This window comes from Macrotis lagotis, chromosome X, assembly GCF_037893015.1.
Source record: "Macrotis lagotis isolate mMagLag1 chromosome X, bilby.v1.9.chrom.fasta, whole genome shotgun sequence".
NCBI classification, from domain to species: domain Eukaryota; kingdom Metazoa; phylum Chordata; class Mammalia; order Peramelemorphia; family Peramelidae; genus Macrotis; species Macrotis lagotis.
Window position 1 is genome coordinate 497,560,065 of NC_133666.1, and position 16,363 is coordinate 497,576,427.

General features: G+C 31.8%; 1 protein-coding gene across 7 annotated transcripts in view; it reads left to right on the plus strand.

The window, feature by feature from the left end:
* LOC141499990 (zinc finger protein 236-like) overlaps nt 1-16,363 on the plus strand; it is a 150,715-nt gene that overhangs the window by 86,168 nt on the left and 48,184 nt on the right. For 5 of the 7 annotated variants that reach the window (XM_074202825.1, XM_074202823.1, XM_074202822.1 and 2 more), the window contains 7 exons: nt 1,679-1,782; nt 3,976-4,341; nt 5,653-5,798; nt 5,882-6,125; nt 6,517-6,696; nt 8,321-8,476; nt 15,474-15,661. In XM_074202825.1, the coding sequence (XP_074058926.1) occupies nt 1,679-1,782; nt 3,976-4,341; nt 5,653-5,798; nt 5,882-6,125; nt 6,517-6,696; nt 8,321-8,476; nt 15,474-15,661 (1,384 nt within the window). Of the gene's footprint in view, nt 1-1,678; nt 1,783-3,975; nt 4,342-5,652; nt 5,799-5,881; nt 6,126-6,516; nt 6,697-8,320; nt 8,477-14,420; nt 14,503-15,473; nt 15,662-16,363 lie in introns of those variants that run through there. The other 2 variants (XM_074202828.1, XM_074202827.1) reach the window with 2 other exon arrangements.

The following is a 16,363-nucleotide window of genomic DNA, read 5'->3' on the forward strand; positions in this document are numbered from 1 at the left end:
CAGAATTAGGATCAATGGGTAATAGTTACAGTTAGGTAGATTTAAATTCAAGGACAAGAAGTCTATTAATGACAATGAATTTCATGTCAATTGATATATTAAGATAGAAACTATAGGATATTGGTGTTGATAATAATAGCTAACAGTGCCATAGCTTTTAAGCACTTTATATTATCTAATTTGATCTTCATAAATACCCTTTGAGATAAGCAATAAATGTACTATTTTTTTTTTCTTTGTCTTGCTGGTGAGCAAACTGAAAGATTGGGTGTTTTACCCAGGATCATGGAGGTCATGTCAGAATCAGTACTGATCTCATGTTTTTCATTCCATGGCAAGAAATAGAATACACTTTACACTGTAGGGTTTTTTTTTTTCCTGCAATTTTCCTCTTAACTCTTAGACTGTTCTGTAAATTTACAATTAGGGAAATGAGGAATGGTTTCATGGAAAAGATTTTGATAGGCAGAGTAGGGACAAAGGAAGAAGGCAAGGGATGTTGAGAAGGATGTTGGCTTGATAGCAGGAAGGAGGGTGCAAGGAATGACTCTGGTGCTTAGAAAACTAGAGATTTTATGAGTTCTTTCTTAGCAGGAGAGCCTGATTAAGAGAGATGTTGTAATGGGAAGAGTTTTTTAAAGCCATAGGTGTCCTGCCTTGACATTTATTACCTGAACCTTGGACTTTTCTTCTAATTTAATGATATTGCTTTCCTTTATTGTCTTCTATAATATGTTGATAATAACAACCATAGCACTCGCCTCTCAGGGTTTTGAGGAGCAAATGAGTTTCAACATTGACCTTTTGTAGATTGTTCATCTAACAGTATGGTTTTAAGAGTATACATGCAGTATTTAAGCAGCCCAATTAGACTTTTCTTCTGACTAGTAACATAATTAGATCACCTCCTTTTCTGATGAAAATATTTAAAATTTCAAAGCTACAGTTTCCTCACCTATAAAACAAATAAGAATAGCAGCATTTCTTACCTCACAAGATTCTAAAGATTCTTTTTTGCTAACCTTAAACTCCATTAATGTCAGCTGTTAATTCTCCTTCCCTCTTTAGTTTGAGTGCAGGGATATTTGGAGCCTCCTCAGCTCCTATTTTAAAAAGATACTAAGCGAATGTTGAATAAGTAAAGGTTGTTAAGTCATTGTTGAAGTGACTAACCATTAGAGTCTAGGCTGGGAAAGGAAGTTTTTCATAGTTAGAAAGTTAGTAGGCTAGATTAAATGGAGAGGTAGAACTATTGGATGGTAGAAGGTAGAGCTAAAGGATGACCCTGTGAGAATAAGGGCTGAGTTAGTATTTATGGATGAGTAGAACAGATGACAGTCAATAAACACTTTTAAAGCATTGAACTAAATTCTGGGGATACAAAGAAAGTCAGAAGACAGTCCCCACTTTCCAGTAATTCACAGCCTTATGGGGGAAACAACTGCAAACTAAGTGTGGACTTTTATAAGTAGAAATGTAGCATTTGGTGATGTTCATCATCTGACTGCAGTGATGGATGATTGATGAAGAGTATGGACTGAGATTGATGAATCTGAACTCAAAGAATTTTGACAGTAAAATGATTAAAGTATAACTATTGGAAAAATAATGAAATCAATTGTAATTATTGGAGTAGTTCACAAACACCAGAAAGAATACTATATATACTTTTGTCTAGGCATGTGCGCATCCATACTGGAGAAAAGCCATATAAATGTGACGAATGTGGAAAAAGTTTTACAGTTAAGTCTACTCTGGATTGCCATGTAAAGACACATACAGGTAAAGTAGCTATCTCACTGTGTGAACATTGGGGTCGGTTGAGGTCATTTTTTCTTTCAAAGACTTCATTTTAGCAATGGGAATTACTTTCATGGGCAACCTACACTCTGAACAAGATGGTTATCTAAAGCACCTGAAAAAGCAGTTCAAATATAAGTAAATTTTATTAGCATAAGCCTAAAATATGAATATTTCTGACAGTAGAAAAGTTTGAATTAATTTTTTTAACTGAACCTATGATTTCATTAGTGATTCAAAACACTTGATTAGAAATTCTTCTATAAATACTGATCAGTATGTTTTCTGTAATATTTGCTTGATAAACAGATTTAAAATCACAGCCAGTTTTCTGTTTAACCCAGTTCTCGACTCTGAGGCCAACTTTCTATCCAGTATCCCACATTGCTTGGTTTACGTTAAATGGTACATGGAAATAGGAAAATATGATGATCTTAATGAATTTAGATAATTGAATTGTGTTGTTGCACAGGTATAAATTATTTTAATACCACATTACCTTTTAACATATCTAGTGAAGTTGAGTATATTTTATATAATTGTCAGGAAAATTAGGGTCTTTTTATTTTGTTATTGGCTAGCTATTCTTTTAAGGATTTAACTCTGAATGCAGTTCCATAATAAAATAATCAAGGAATGGGGCAGCTAGGTGGCGTGGTGGATAAAGCACCGGCCCTGGAGTCAGGAGTACCTGGGTTCAAATCCGGGTTCAGACACTTAATAATTACCTAGCTGTGTGGCCTTGGGCAAGCCACTTAACCCCATTTGCTTGGCCAAAAAAAACAAAAACCTTGAAAAAAATAAAATAATCAAGGAAAGTTCTCTTTTATGCAATGATTTAAAGTTAAAATAACTTATTTGATAATTGTTTGGAAGGGGAAAATTCTTAATGAAGGACAGAGAGATAGCTTCAATGACATTTTCTTTTTTCTTTTTCAAGAATTGAAAGAATGATGCATTTATTTAAATGTATTATATGATTGGGTGGAGAGAGCATTAAATTTATTATCAGAGAGCTTGAGTAAAAATTCTACTTTTGTCGTTATTTGTATGACCTTGGAAAGTCTTTTAACCTTTTTGGACTTCAATTTTCTTACTGTAAAAATGATTGAGTTACAGTAAATGACCTCTTAAGGTGGTTTCTTAGTGTATAGTCCTTTGAACTATTTTTTCATATTTTCTGTATTTTCCCTCTCCTTTCCCTTTTCTTTTGGATATAAAGGAAAGTTTGTTAATTTTCTTTTTTTCTTTATTTAAGGCAATGATGTTAAGTGACTTGCCCAAAGTCACACAGGTAGGCAATTATTAAGTGTCTGAATGAGGATTTGAACTCGGAACTTCTGACTCCAGGGCCAGTGCTCTATCTACTGCACCACCTAGCTGCCCTGGATATAAGGGAAATTTTTTTAAATGACCAAAAAAATTCCTAAATGACCTTTTTTTTAAAATTGTAATTTAAAATCTTCACAGTTTTAGGATGCTCTAAATGATTTGGTAAGATTTGGAAACAATTGAAACATAAATTTGCTAATTCAATTTTCTTGTATTTAATATTGTTCTCCATTACCTCATTTGGTTCTTTTGTGTTATCTCTGTTTTGTGCAAAACAAGTTACATTTTGTTGATTTATTTTTATTTATTAAATTAGATGTTAAATTTCAGATGGACATATGAACAAAGACAAAGGAATATTTTCTAGCCACAATAATTATAGATGACAGTCACATAATGCTTTGTATTTTACAAAATCCTTTCCTTAAAATAATCTTATATAGTGTTAGTTTCATTCTTGTTATTCTCATTTTACTTAAGGAAGCTAGGTGCAAAGGTTTAAATACCTGCCCATACATACTAATTTATACCTTTGTTCTCCCTCCTACCCCATTGCCATATTTTCTTATGGAGTCCAAACTGACCCTGATCGCTAAAGACCACAGTTTTCTTATTGGACTAGAAGTTAAATTGTGATCTTTTATCCAACACAAAGAGCATTAAAGGAAAAAAATGAATGGTGTGAAGAATTAGTCATTTAAAATCACACATGTAGCAGAATCGCACAGTAAGCAGAAGTTAGATGTAGACATAAAATTACTTAAATGTGGTACCTCTCTTGGTACTACATAGTTTTAACATTTAGTGGTTTTCTCTGACTGATTTATCCCATTGCTTTTCCAGGTCAGAAACTGTTCAGTTGTCATGTATGCAGTAATTCTTTTTCTACAAAAGGAAGCCTGAAAGTTCATATGCGTCTACATACAGGAGCTAAGCCTTTTAAATGTCCACATTGTGATTTACGTTTTCGTACTTCTGGAAGAAGAAAAACACACATACAATGTCATTATAAACCAGAAAGCAAGAAAGTTAGGAAACCCATGGCCCGTAGTCCAAATGAGAGCCTACAGCCAGTCAACCTCCTTAATTCTTCTTCAGCAGACCCCAATGTGTTTATTATGAATAACTCAGTGCTGACAGGACAATTTGATCAAAATTTGCTTCAGCAAGGACTTGTTGGTCAGGCAATTCTCCCTGCTTCCATGTCAGGTAAATTTTTAATTTCTTTAGCTTCTACTTATTAATATTTTTTCTAACTTTTGTTTTTTATAATTAAAACTCTCTTTTCCTGCCTCCTGTTTTCTTTTTACCTCTTCCTTTTTTGTATATTTATTACATTTATATGACTTTTTATCCACTACTGATTTCGACATGCCTACCCAAAAAGTACACTTACCTAAGTTCCATGTTTACACACATTTGTAGACTTATTCATAAATTTTATTTGTAAATTTTTTGCGGTTCTAAAATCTTTTACTTAAAGTTTCCTCCACCAATTTTATATGAAACATGAGTCAATTTCATTCAGCTCTCATGAAGGGAATTTATTGTGTCAAATAGGAAGTCAGTATGTAAGTGTTATGGGTCATCATCATGACTTCCTTTTTTAAAATATAGTGAAACAAGAAAACTTTTGGTTGCACTGCTTCTAAGTTACACAGTAAAATTTAATTCACTCTTCTGTTAAAAAATATCACAATCACAACCATATTAATACTATCATATCACACATAAATTTTCAAAGCATGTTCTTCATAATGAATCCCCAAGGTAGGAATGTTATTATCATTATCACCATTTTGCAAATAAAGAAACTGACACTTTAATTTAAATCTCAGCATCTATTCTAAAAGGTTTAGCTCAGATGCTATCTTCACTGGAAAGCTTTTCCTTATTCTTTGTTGTTATATTTTCTCTCTTGTTTTTTAGTGCAGATTACCTTGTATTTGGTTTTTTGAAAGTTATTTTGTTTTTTCAATTACATGCAGATAGTTTTCTACATTTGTCTTTTTGTAAACTTTTATTCTGTTCTCTTGAATTTGTAGAATGTAAGCTCCCCAAAGGCAGAAGTTAGTGTTAATGTTATCATCATTATTATTTATATCAATTGTGCCTAGTATAGTGTTTTGCACATAGTAAAGAAGTACTTAATAAATATTTTATTGAATTAAGTGATTTGGCTAGCAAATTTCATTATTTTGAAAAATTCTGGGCACTAGTTTGGCATCTTCTTTATAAAATACTAAATTGAGTATAATTCTTTTTTTTTTTTTTTTTTTTGCTTACAAATGCCAAAAGGCATGCATTTCTTGGTGGCTACCTTTCTGTATATTGCTACATTGAAATGGAAGTCAAGTCATAAAGTATGAATTGAATATCAGTTTTTTTCAGGTGCTACAATGTTTTATGACTTCTAACATTTCATAGGGGAGGGGAGGATGTACGTTTGTGAGAAGTTTGGTGTTTAAGAACTATGACCAGGATCATTTTAATAATATTTGTATGTCTTTTTTTTGGTAGCTGGTGGTGATTTAACTGTGTCCTTGACAGATGGTAGCTTGGCCACTTTGGAAGGCATACAGTTACAACTAGCTGGTAATCTCGTTGGACCCAATGTGCAAATTTCTGGAATTGATGCCTCTAGTATTAATAATATTACACTACAGGTAGGAAAGAAAGCCAATCATATTTATTAATATTGTAATGTCATTTAAGCTTCTTTCAGATGTGAAATTTTTTTGTTTTTCAGATTGATCCAAGTATTTTGCAACAGACATTACAGCAAAGTAATATACTTGCTCAACAGCTAACTGGGGACTCTAATTTGGCTACGCAAAATAACTCCCTTCAGACATCTGATGGTACAGTTCCAGCCAATGTTGTCATTCAGCCAATTTCAAGCTTATCTTTACAGCCCACAGTGACATCTTCGGCTAATATGACAATAGGATCATTATCTGAACAGGATTCCATGTTGTCCTCTAGCAACAATGGTAAGAAACATTTACTTGGGCAGTATGAGATTCTTGCCTTCAGTTATTTAATTACTATTCTGAAATCATGCTATTAAAGAAGTAGCTCTTAACACTTTTAAATGATAGATTATATCTATGCAATACATGCATTGCAATTGAGTTTGATTTAAATGATTAAGTCTATTTAATATAGGTTATGTATTTACCCATAACAATTTCTTATTATTTTGAATTATTTATTATGAAAAATCCCCAGTTTTTTCTCACTTATTACTATCAGAAAGTTTAATTAAAATAGTTAGATATTAAAACAGGCAAAAGAACTTAATGGATGCAGGATATGTGTATTTGTTTGCACACACACACATACACACACACATATATTTAAATCATTTGTTTATTTAATCAGGTACTCAAGATCTTTCTCAAGTGATGACCTCTCAGGGTCTGGTATCCACTTCTAATGGTCAGCATGAGATCACCTTGACTATCAATAATTCAAGTCTTAGTCAGGTTTTAGCTCATGCTGCTGGTTCTACTGCTACAACTTCTTCAGGATCTTCACAAGAAATTACTCTCACCATATCTGGTTAGTATTTTTAATTTATAGCAGTGTAATATTTCATTTTTAGGTAAATTCACTTATTTTGCTTGCTAGTTTGTCTTAGACATGAGGAAATCATTTCATGCTATCATTTCTTTCGTTTTTAGGAATTAAGTTTTATATGAATTGCATATGTTACAGGTGCTAAGTTAATCTATGAAGTTACTCCTATTGTGAATGAATGTACCTCTAAATTTATATAAAGGGAAAGTTTTAACTTCATCAAGGATTATCAAATACATGTAAAAATGGTGGGTTTCTGGATAGCAAGCAGCTTTAGCAATATGATTATCTGGATGCTAAAATTCAGTTGAAAGTGATTTAGCATTTTGTGTTTAAAATCGAAATTTTCTTAGATACTCAAAGATTGGATTGTATGTATGTATGTATGTACATATATCTTTTGATTTTTATTCATAAATTTTCTGAAATTTCTTTTGAGCCACATATTCACACTTATTTTAAAGACTTCAGTGTTTTGAATGAATAATTGACTTTTTGGATAGTTAGTTATAGACTCTGTCCCACTTTTATCAGCCTTTATATATATTTTTTAAAGATAATGTAAACTGACACATTTCATAAAGTAACAATACCTTGGAAGACAGTGTCATCTTGTAAAAAAGTAAGAGTTCTTTGGGCCATTAGTTTAACCTACTGGGCAGTTTCTTATATTTTATTTACTTTTCTTTAACATGTTTACAATGATAGTACACATTGTAGAAAACAATTTAATTTTATCCTAAATAATGATAAAAATGATTAGAAAAAGAAAACACTTAAGAGTTTGAGCTTTGCCTTTCAAATAACTTGAAAAAAAGTACTAATGAACAACAATAACAATTGTTACTAATGATATTAAATAAATTTTGAAATTATCCAGATTGTTCAAATCAGTAAATATTTATTGATACATATCATATGTTAGATATGTGATCAATATTTTAAGGGATACAAGGTCCTTGACCTCAAGGAGTTTATCTGGATTGTTTATTTCCTTTTTTGTTCCATATAAAACTTTCTCTTCTCTTTATCTTAGTCTTCAGTTTACTAGATCTTTTGACTATTTTGTTTCATTATCTTCTATACTATCTTGTTAGTGTTGGTCAAACTAAAAAAAAAAGCTAATTTTTTTTATATTTTAAAGATTTTAAAGATTTTGATCTAAGGAAGGTTGAAACAAATCACTGAAATGAGGTTATTAATTTTTTTGTTTTTCCATATTATAGAATACATTTTGTTTTCACAGATACAAAGTCTTGCAAATTTTTGTGTGTCCTAGAGTATGATTAAATCTTTTCATTAATATTTTATGGAAATATGGTGAATAATTACAAAATTTAGATGTGATCTTAACTTATTTCTTAAGAAAGCCCTGTTTTTCCTAAATTAATTTAGTTTTTATTTATATTGTCATTTAATGTGACCAAAAGCCTTAATTACATTGAAAGTGAATTCTTAATTTAGTTAACTGTGTCTCCTTATAATATGGTCTTCATTTCTCACCCTGTTATTTGAATTTTGAGGTTTTTAGAGAAGTCTAATAGTTTTAACATTTATTATTATAAAGTTGGTTTTTTTTAAGTTAACAGAATTAATTTCTACTTAGGTCAAGATCTTATTCAACATAATACAAATGGAAATAGTGAATTAAATGGAAGCATCAGATTGTCAGCTCCTGCCATCAATAATCAGCCTCCTGGTGCCACATTAACAATAAGCAATGATCAGCTTCTCTCTCAGAGTACAACATTAAATTCTTCAGGTATGCTGGAATGATTTAGCCAAGAGAAACATTCCAAAATTTCTCTTTTCATTTCTTTAAGCTTACGTAAATAAATGTAACAATATGCATTGTCTTTCAGCATGAAAAATACATATGGTTTTCCCAAGTTTATAACCATGTTGAATTTTGTCTGATTTTTAATCTTAAGGATTAAAATTATAAACTAATTTCTATAACCAATATGAGCAATTTTAATCTGAAAATTAAAGACAGTAGCTATTTAGCATTTTTCTGTCCCATATAGAAGAGCTTCCTTTCTTAATGATGAGATCTTTTTCGGATAGCAAAGTTCCCCGATGTAGATTGCTGTTTGCACTGCTGTATACTTTATTTTTTGCCACCAGGGTAGCATTTAGTTCATAATAATGGACACATGAACTGTGCCTTTGCTGAGATTAGAAATATACTATTGATAAAAAATATTGCATTATTTCTATATTATTCAAAAAACTAAAATAATTAAGAAAAGCACTGATGCAATGCACAATTAACAGACATAGAACTTGATAACAATATGAAAGAAATTACAGTAGTTTACTGTTTCTCCATTAACTTGTTCCATTATAAGCTTTTCTACGTAAATCTTTTTCTAGTTTTGCAAGAAATTTTCTCGTTACATTTACCCTTATTTTCTTCTCAAATCTAGACTACCAGTTCTTTCCATAGTAAAAACTTATTTGATTAAATAACTCTTAAACTATACATAAAATGAGCACATAAACAAAATTTAGTAATATGCTATCTAACTCATTCAATTTTTCCCTTTTCTTTCTTTCTTCTAAGAAAAAATTCTTCTTTCTTTCCCTTAATGTAAGGTAAGAGAAAGGAGATGATAGGTCTCCAGGAGCCTTAAAACATTATTTTTAGTTGAAAATCTGAGATATAAAATGCTTAAACTTACTAAAAGAGAGGATTTTTTAAAAGTTTTAGAACTTCAGTTGAAGCAAAAGGAAAACATAAATAAGATTTTAACTTGAATCATATTAGAGATCAATCTGATCATAGAATGTTAAAAAAGGAAGAGTTCTTAAGAGATCTATCTTTATCTAACCCCTCTTCATTTTATGGAACCTAATTCTGGATCAGTGGAATTATAGGCTACTATTATTTTACATTGCCATAACATTACTTCTCTTATTTTATCATGCTTTTGACTCTATTAATCACTTCATTTTTTATTCTTCAAGATTTATTGTGAATTTGAAATAAGTATTTTTTATCATTAAATCATCAAGTCATTGTGATAATCTAATAAAAACTTGTTCTCAGATGAGCTCCTTGTAACTTAATCCATAATATTAGGTGACTGTTGTCTTAGCTTCTGTTGGTATCTTGCTTTAGGAATCATTCATAATCAAACAATTAATATCAAATATCTTATAATAACGTATTGATCTATGAATTTTAGTTTCCAAGTAATTGCTAATCAACTACTCTGTTGATCTCTCTGGAGATTCTGGAGTGTGAACCTAGCTCCCAAAATGTGCAGAAAGGGCAAAATAAACTCTCTTGCTCTTTAAGTGATATTTGTTAAGATGCAGGGGAATATAATAATTATAATAATTTCCATTTACTTTAACTTGAACATAAAAGCAATTTTAATTATCTTCCCACTTACCTTTTGGTGCATACAAAAATGTAAAGGCATATTTTCCTGTGTGGATCTTTTGTTGATGGCAAGGGAAAAAAATGTGGATCATTCCTATTTTTCTGGGAGCTTTGCATTCAAGAGATTCTAGAGTTTTTCTATTCTGCTTCATTGAAAAACAAATTATACTAACAGTAGGCCAGAGGGTAGTTAGTAGTCCTTATTACTGTAATTTTATTGGGGATGTTCAATAATTTTTTGGCAGATTGATGGAACAGGATATGAAGTTAGATAATTTCTGGTTTAAATGGAAGAATATGTGGTTGTCTCCGCCACTTGGATATCCTGATGTTTGATGGCTCAGTAGAAAATGGAAATGGGGGTTATAATGGTCCACAAATGGATGGAAAATAATATGCAAATACACTGATCTTAATTCTGTCCACAAGTTTTCTATTTAAGGGTACTGTCAATATAGTATGAGTAAAGATGGTTGGGCATCTTCATAAAATTGCCCCCATGGATATATACTGATGGAGTCTCACACCAGCAGGGACAGTTCCAGAATCTTTTAATGCAGTATAGCCAATGTTACTAAAAATGCCTGAAAGCAGCCAATATATTATATCAATGATTTCTGACTAAAGAAGGCAAATAGACTTTTTACTCAGGAATTTTTATTTTTTAATCATTTTGTGAAGTTATGTTTCAAAAGTTAGCTGAGAGATTTCTTATTTTTATTAGATTTTTTTAAAGCTTATTTTACATATCAGTCTATAAGGATTAAGATCAGCGTCTTATTTTGTTTTGTGAAATTGTCCAGTGGATAAAATATAGTATCAGATTAAATGCTATTCAGGAATTTTTTTGAGTTTTGCCTTTCTTGTGTTGACTGTCATAAATATAGGAGTCATTATGATGTAAGCAATTAAGTTGTGTTCTCAGTTTTCGTTCATCTCTGAACTAGATTGAATTTAGGCAGATTATCCTAATCATTTACATTTTTTCCTTAATGTCAAATAGTTTAAAAGATAATAAGATTGGGGGGGGGGTTGAGTAGCTATCAGTACTGGTTGTAGTTAAGGTGTCAGCTATAATGGTATTGTATATTCTCGTTCTTAAACATTTATAACAGAGTAAAAATTATAACTAGACTCAGTGTCTGTCTACTCTGTAAACCATTATAAACACTAATTGTAGAAGAATTGTTTTGTTCTCAGACTCCTCTTTTTGTTGAATTTACTGATTTAGAGTAGTCATAGGTCCTTCCATTAAGCGAGATTATTCTAATACCAATATAATAATTCTGCTAATTATTTTGTAATAATTAGACAGTTCTAAAGTGTCTTTCAATAGCCATTATTATGTATTAAACAAATATTGTCTTTTGTATTATTCTCTTGAACTGGGAAAGGTATACTGCAAATTTTAGAAGATTCATCGTTAATTATGTCAGTTCCATTTGAAAAGTTTAAAGAGAAGAAAAAATATTTAAAGAGGAAGGGCATTATGTTTTAGGTGTAGAAGTTCTCTTAGGAATTAGGAAACATTTTATGGTGATATTTATAAAGTATACTTTGTTCTTGAGGGATTTAATGTGAATATTTAGTGCCTCTTTTTGCCAATTATTGACATCATCCCTTAGAATGTCAGTTACAAATGAAGACAAATTCCAATACAGATAAATTTCTGACAAGGACGGTTCAACTTCATATAAACATCTGCTCAAAAGCAGTTGATATTAGTGAAAGCTTAAAATGAGACATGTAGCTCTTTGAAGGAATTAATAGCTAATTAATAATATTAACAGTACTCAATATTAAACATAGAATAGTCCTGATAAAATTATTTTATTTTCATCTTTCAACACAGAAAAATATATTTACTTTCCTTTCCACTTTCTTTCCATGATATACTCATCGTTCATTGGATTCTGTCATTAAGATATTGGAGTTATACCTTTTCTACTAGCTCAGGAATATGTTTATTACTTAATTTACAAATACTTTCTGAAAATGCAGATGCTATTAAGTCATCATTTCAGACAAATCTGAGATGATCAGATACTGGGTAAATTATTGTAATGGAGGTTTTTTTTGGTTATAGTTTAGATCAGTTTTTTTTTCGGGGTGGGGGATGGTTTGTTTGGCTTTTGTTGTTGGGGTTTTTTTTTACCGTGACATCAAGAAGTTGATTCCATGATAAACACATGAATGGGTTTTGAGTGAGGGGGAGCTGTGCTAAGTCACCAGCCTCACTTTCTCCTCCAGAGCCTCTGGATCCAGTGACCAGATTTGAATCATTATGACTGGAGATGGTCCTGGATGTGAGGTAATCAGGATCAAGTGAATTTCACTCAAGAGTCTGAGACTGGATTCTCCTCCTGACACTAAGGCCAGTGCTTTATCCATTGCACCACTCAGCTTCCTTTAGATTAGATGACAATCACTGAGATATTATAATTTTTTAGAGTGAGGTAGAACAGTTGTTTTTTTTTTTTAGGTTTTTGCAGGGCAAATGGGGTGAAGTGGCTTGCCCAAGGCCACACAGCTAGGTAATTATTAAGTGTCTGAGACCGGATTTGAACCCAGGTACTCCTGACTCCAAGGCCGGTGCTTTGTCCACTACGCCACCTAGCTGCCCCTTGAACAGTTTTATTAAAGTACTTCAATATTTGTATGCTAAAATTCTCTGGAAACAAGCACCTGTTTATATATTTTGGGTCTAGAAATCTACACTTATTTTAAAAAGTCAATATTTGATTCTCACCATTAAGGCAAATCCCATGCTGTCAATCCTTCCTTCATTTCTAATTTTTGTTAGGTTTCAGAAATTTGAATTGATATCATTTAAATTCTTGATGAAAGCCAGATCAATGTTTTAGAAGAATGTTTTTTTAAAATACTGTATATTTTCACCCTGAAATTTTTGATAGTGTTAGGTCAGATAAAAATCCTAGTAGAGTTGACTTAAATCTTTTTTAAGTTACCTTATTTGAACAGATTTTAACTTATTTCTTGTTCTTATAACTCAAGTCACCTGTAGTGTGATTAAGAGTTGTCCATCACTAAAGTTATGAAAATTTCTAGAAGACTTTTTTCTTTTTAAGGTTTTTGTAAGGCAAACAGGGTTTGCCCAAGGCTACACAGCTATGTAATTATTAAGTGTCTGAGGTCAGATTTGAACTCAGGTACTCCTGAGTCCAAGGCTGGTGCTCTATCCACTTCGCCACCTAGCCGCCACTCTAGAAGACTTTTGATTTGTGCAAATAGTAGTTTAAGTAGGAAAGTTTTTATAAACAAACAATAAAAATAATTATTTCCTTTTCTTGTAATGTATTTTATTTCTTTTTCTAATATCTTATAGAATCAGTATTAAGAAACAAATAAGAATTATATCAGATTATGTACTTCCAATCATATATATTTAACATTGATGTGTTCTCTTCCAAGTTTCCTTATAGTCAGAGAGGACAATTCTATTTGAGTTTGTGTGTGTGTGTGTGTGTGTGTGTGTGTGAAGTTGGATTTTGTAGAGATTAAAACTGGATTCAGGACATTAGTCACTCAATGGCATGTTCCTTTGAAGATTTGATATAGCTAGAAGAATACAGAGTTTTCTTTTTTTTTTTCCTTGTCAATGATTCTTTCTTATTAGATTCTTTATGCTGCACAGACCTGGAACCTTTTGATCAACCATTTATCATAAAAACATTTGGAAACATTTTGCCTCAAATAACTTTTGACCCCCTTGAGGAATTTTGTTAATGTTTGAATATCTTTGTAAGTAGGACCTATTTTAGATAGTGATAGAGTATATCAGCTTTGCTTTGATAAAGGAAAAATGTGACTTCTTTCCTCACTGGCACTCTAGTAGCTTTTCCACAGGTATTTTGCAAGTTATGCCAGTGGAGAAGTCTAGGTAGGTTATTTAGGTCACAGCTTCTCCGTAGTGTTTTTGTTGGACACAAATTTAGGTTTCTTATTATAGGATAATCTTACATGAATTTTTTTTTTATCTTTTTGTCTTCTTCAACCTACCTCTATAATGATTGGTACTGATTAGTTTGCAGGAGTAGGGATATGTGGAGGCAATTTTATGAACATTAGGTTGACTAGTTTTCTGGTAACTGGAGTACTTAGAAAATAAATCCTCCACAAATCCACACTCATTATTCTCTTACCTTTGTTTGTCTTAGGAGTCCTCTGTAGTCAGTTTGTCAGAAAAAGAGAGAGAGGTGGGAGGGATCTTACTGTCTCCTTATGTAGTAAACTTTGGAGCCCCCGGTGGCTGCTTCAATGCACTAGACTCCTAATGGTTATACTGCTTTTAAAGGTTCCAGGTCTGTGCAGCACAGTGTGAGACTCCAAGAGTGTGGATCTATGGAGGCAATATATTTGGAGAACTCCAGTTACAAGTAAGTAACCTAGTTTTCCTGTTGGCTCCCTGACTGATATGAGGAGGCTCTCTCTGGACTGGTATAACCAAGTCAGCAAAGCTTTAACAGGAGGTTTTTTCTTAAATGTATAATTAGTAGTTAGCTTTCTGATAAACTAGGTTATGGAAACATCTCCATTTTTTAAAAAATAATTTTTTTTAAATGGGAATATAAAATTGAACTTTTTTTTTTCCAATGTCTACCAAAAGACTTTGGCAAACCCATCCTGAGCCAATCTCATCCTGGATAACAAAGTTTGCCTTTTTTTTGAATAGCTCTCTGAAAAAGGAAAGTATTAGAGGATCCTCACTCAGAAAATCTTCCCTTTTCATCATTCATTAGAAGGAAAAAATTAATCCTACATAGATCCTTGTGGGAACCAAAAATCTTTTGCTGTCTTTACTAGAGAATATTAATATTTCAGAGAAAAACATTATTATTGAACTGGATGTCTGTATTTATGCTTGGCCATTCAGAATAAGAGAAAAGGAATAAAGAAATAACATAAGTAGAAAAAAGCCTTAAAGACCTAAAATATGAAACTGGTGGTTGCCCATTTGATATTTGATCCCTTTTAATTGTATTTTGATCTTAATTCTGAGCAGCACATAAGTAGATAACCAAAAAATTAAACACTTAATTCTGTATTCTTTCTTGATGGCAGAAATCTCTGGGACTAGGTTGTTCCATTCTTTCTTTTGCTTCAACACATCCTCCACAAATATTTAGAAAGGCACAGTTTATCTACTTGGAGAAAAATAAATTAGGCAGTTAAAATGCCTTTTAGTAAAATTATTATTGACAATATTCCATCAGCCTAGTTGATCAATGGCCATAAATTTATCTGCCACAAAATTGTGGTTAACTAATAGCCATTCTTCCATACCACAGTTTTATATACCTAGCTTATATTTTGATCTTCTTTTCCTCTATTTTGTTCTGTTTTATAGACCTTAATACTACAATTGGAAATCTTCCTTCAGCAACATCTATGTCTCCATCTACCATAGCCACTCAAAATCTTGTAATGTCTTCATCAGGAGTTGGAGGCGATGCCAGTGTCACGTTAACTCTGGCTGACACTCAGGGTATGCTTTCTGGTGGCCTTGATGCAGTTACACTTAACATCACTTCCCAGGTCAGTTCAATTTCATAGTTGTTTTTACTTTAACTTTCTCAGTGGACTTCATATAGTGCTATTTAGGAGCTTGTCTTGTTTGGTAACAAAAAACTTCATTTCATATTCACATTATAATTGAATATTCTTACCATAGGGAGTAGGCATGGTAAAGGTATTTTATCCTGAGTTTGCTGTTGTTTTGAATATTTTTGTATGGTAAATCATCACCTAAGTCTTTCCTTTTCATACAATGCAATCTTTTTGTATTCAAAGTGCCAAGCTGTACCCTGAGAAGAGAAGGGCAAGGTTTTTGCATTTCTTCTGCTGCATCGTTGTTATTCTTCATCTCCCCTCTCCTTTTTCAATTGTAACATGCAAAAGATTCCAAAGTCTTTACCAAACCAAATATAACAAAGCAGATCTAGAAAAAGAATTGAATTCATAGAACTGTATTCAGGTTCCAAGTGTATTGTGTATCTCATAACCTGTAAGGAACAAAATGCATGCACACACGCACGCACACACCTTTTTGGTTAAAGGAAGTTTGAAAAACATGAAGTAATGGAATGAGGGTATGATTTGGAGATGGAAAAACCTGGATTTTTAAAATCTATTATTTATTATCTTTATAATGAATTACTCTGAGCTTCATTTTCTTCATTTATAAAAGGAGTAGATTGTGCTAGATCTCTGAGGTTCCTTCTATGATCTTTTAAGTAA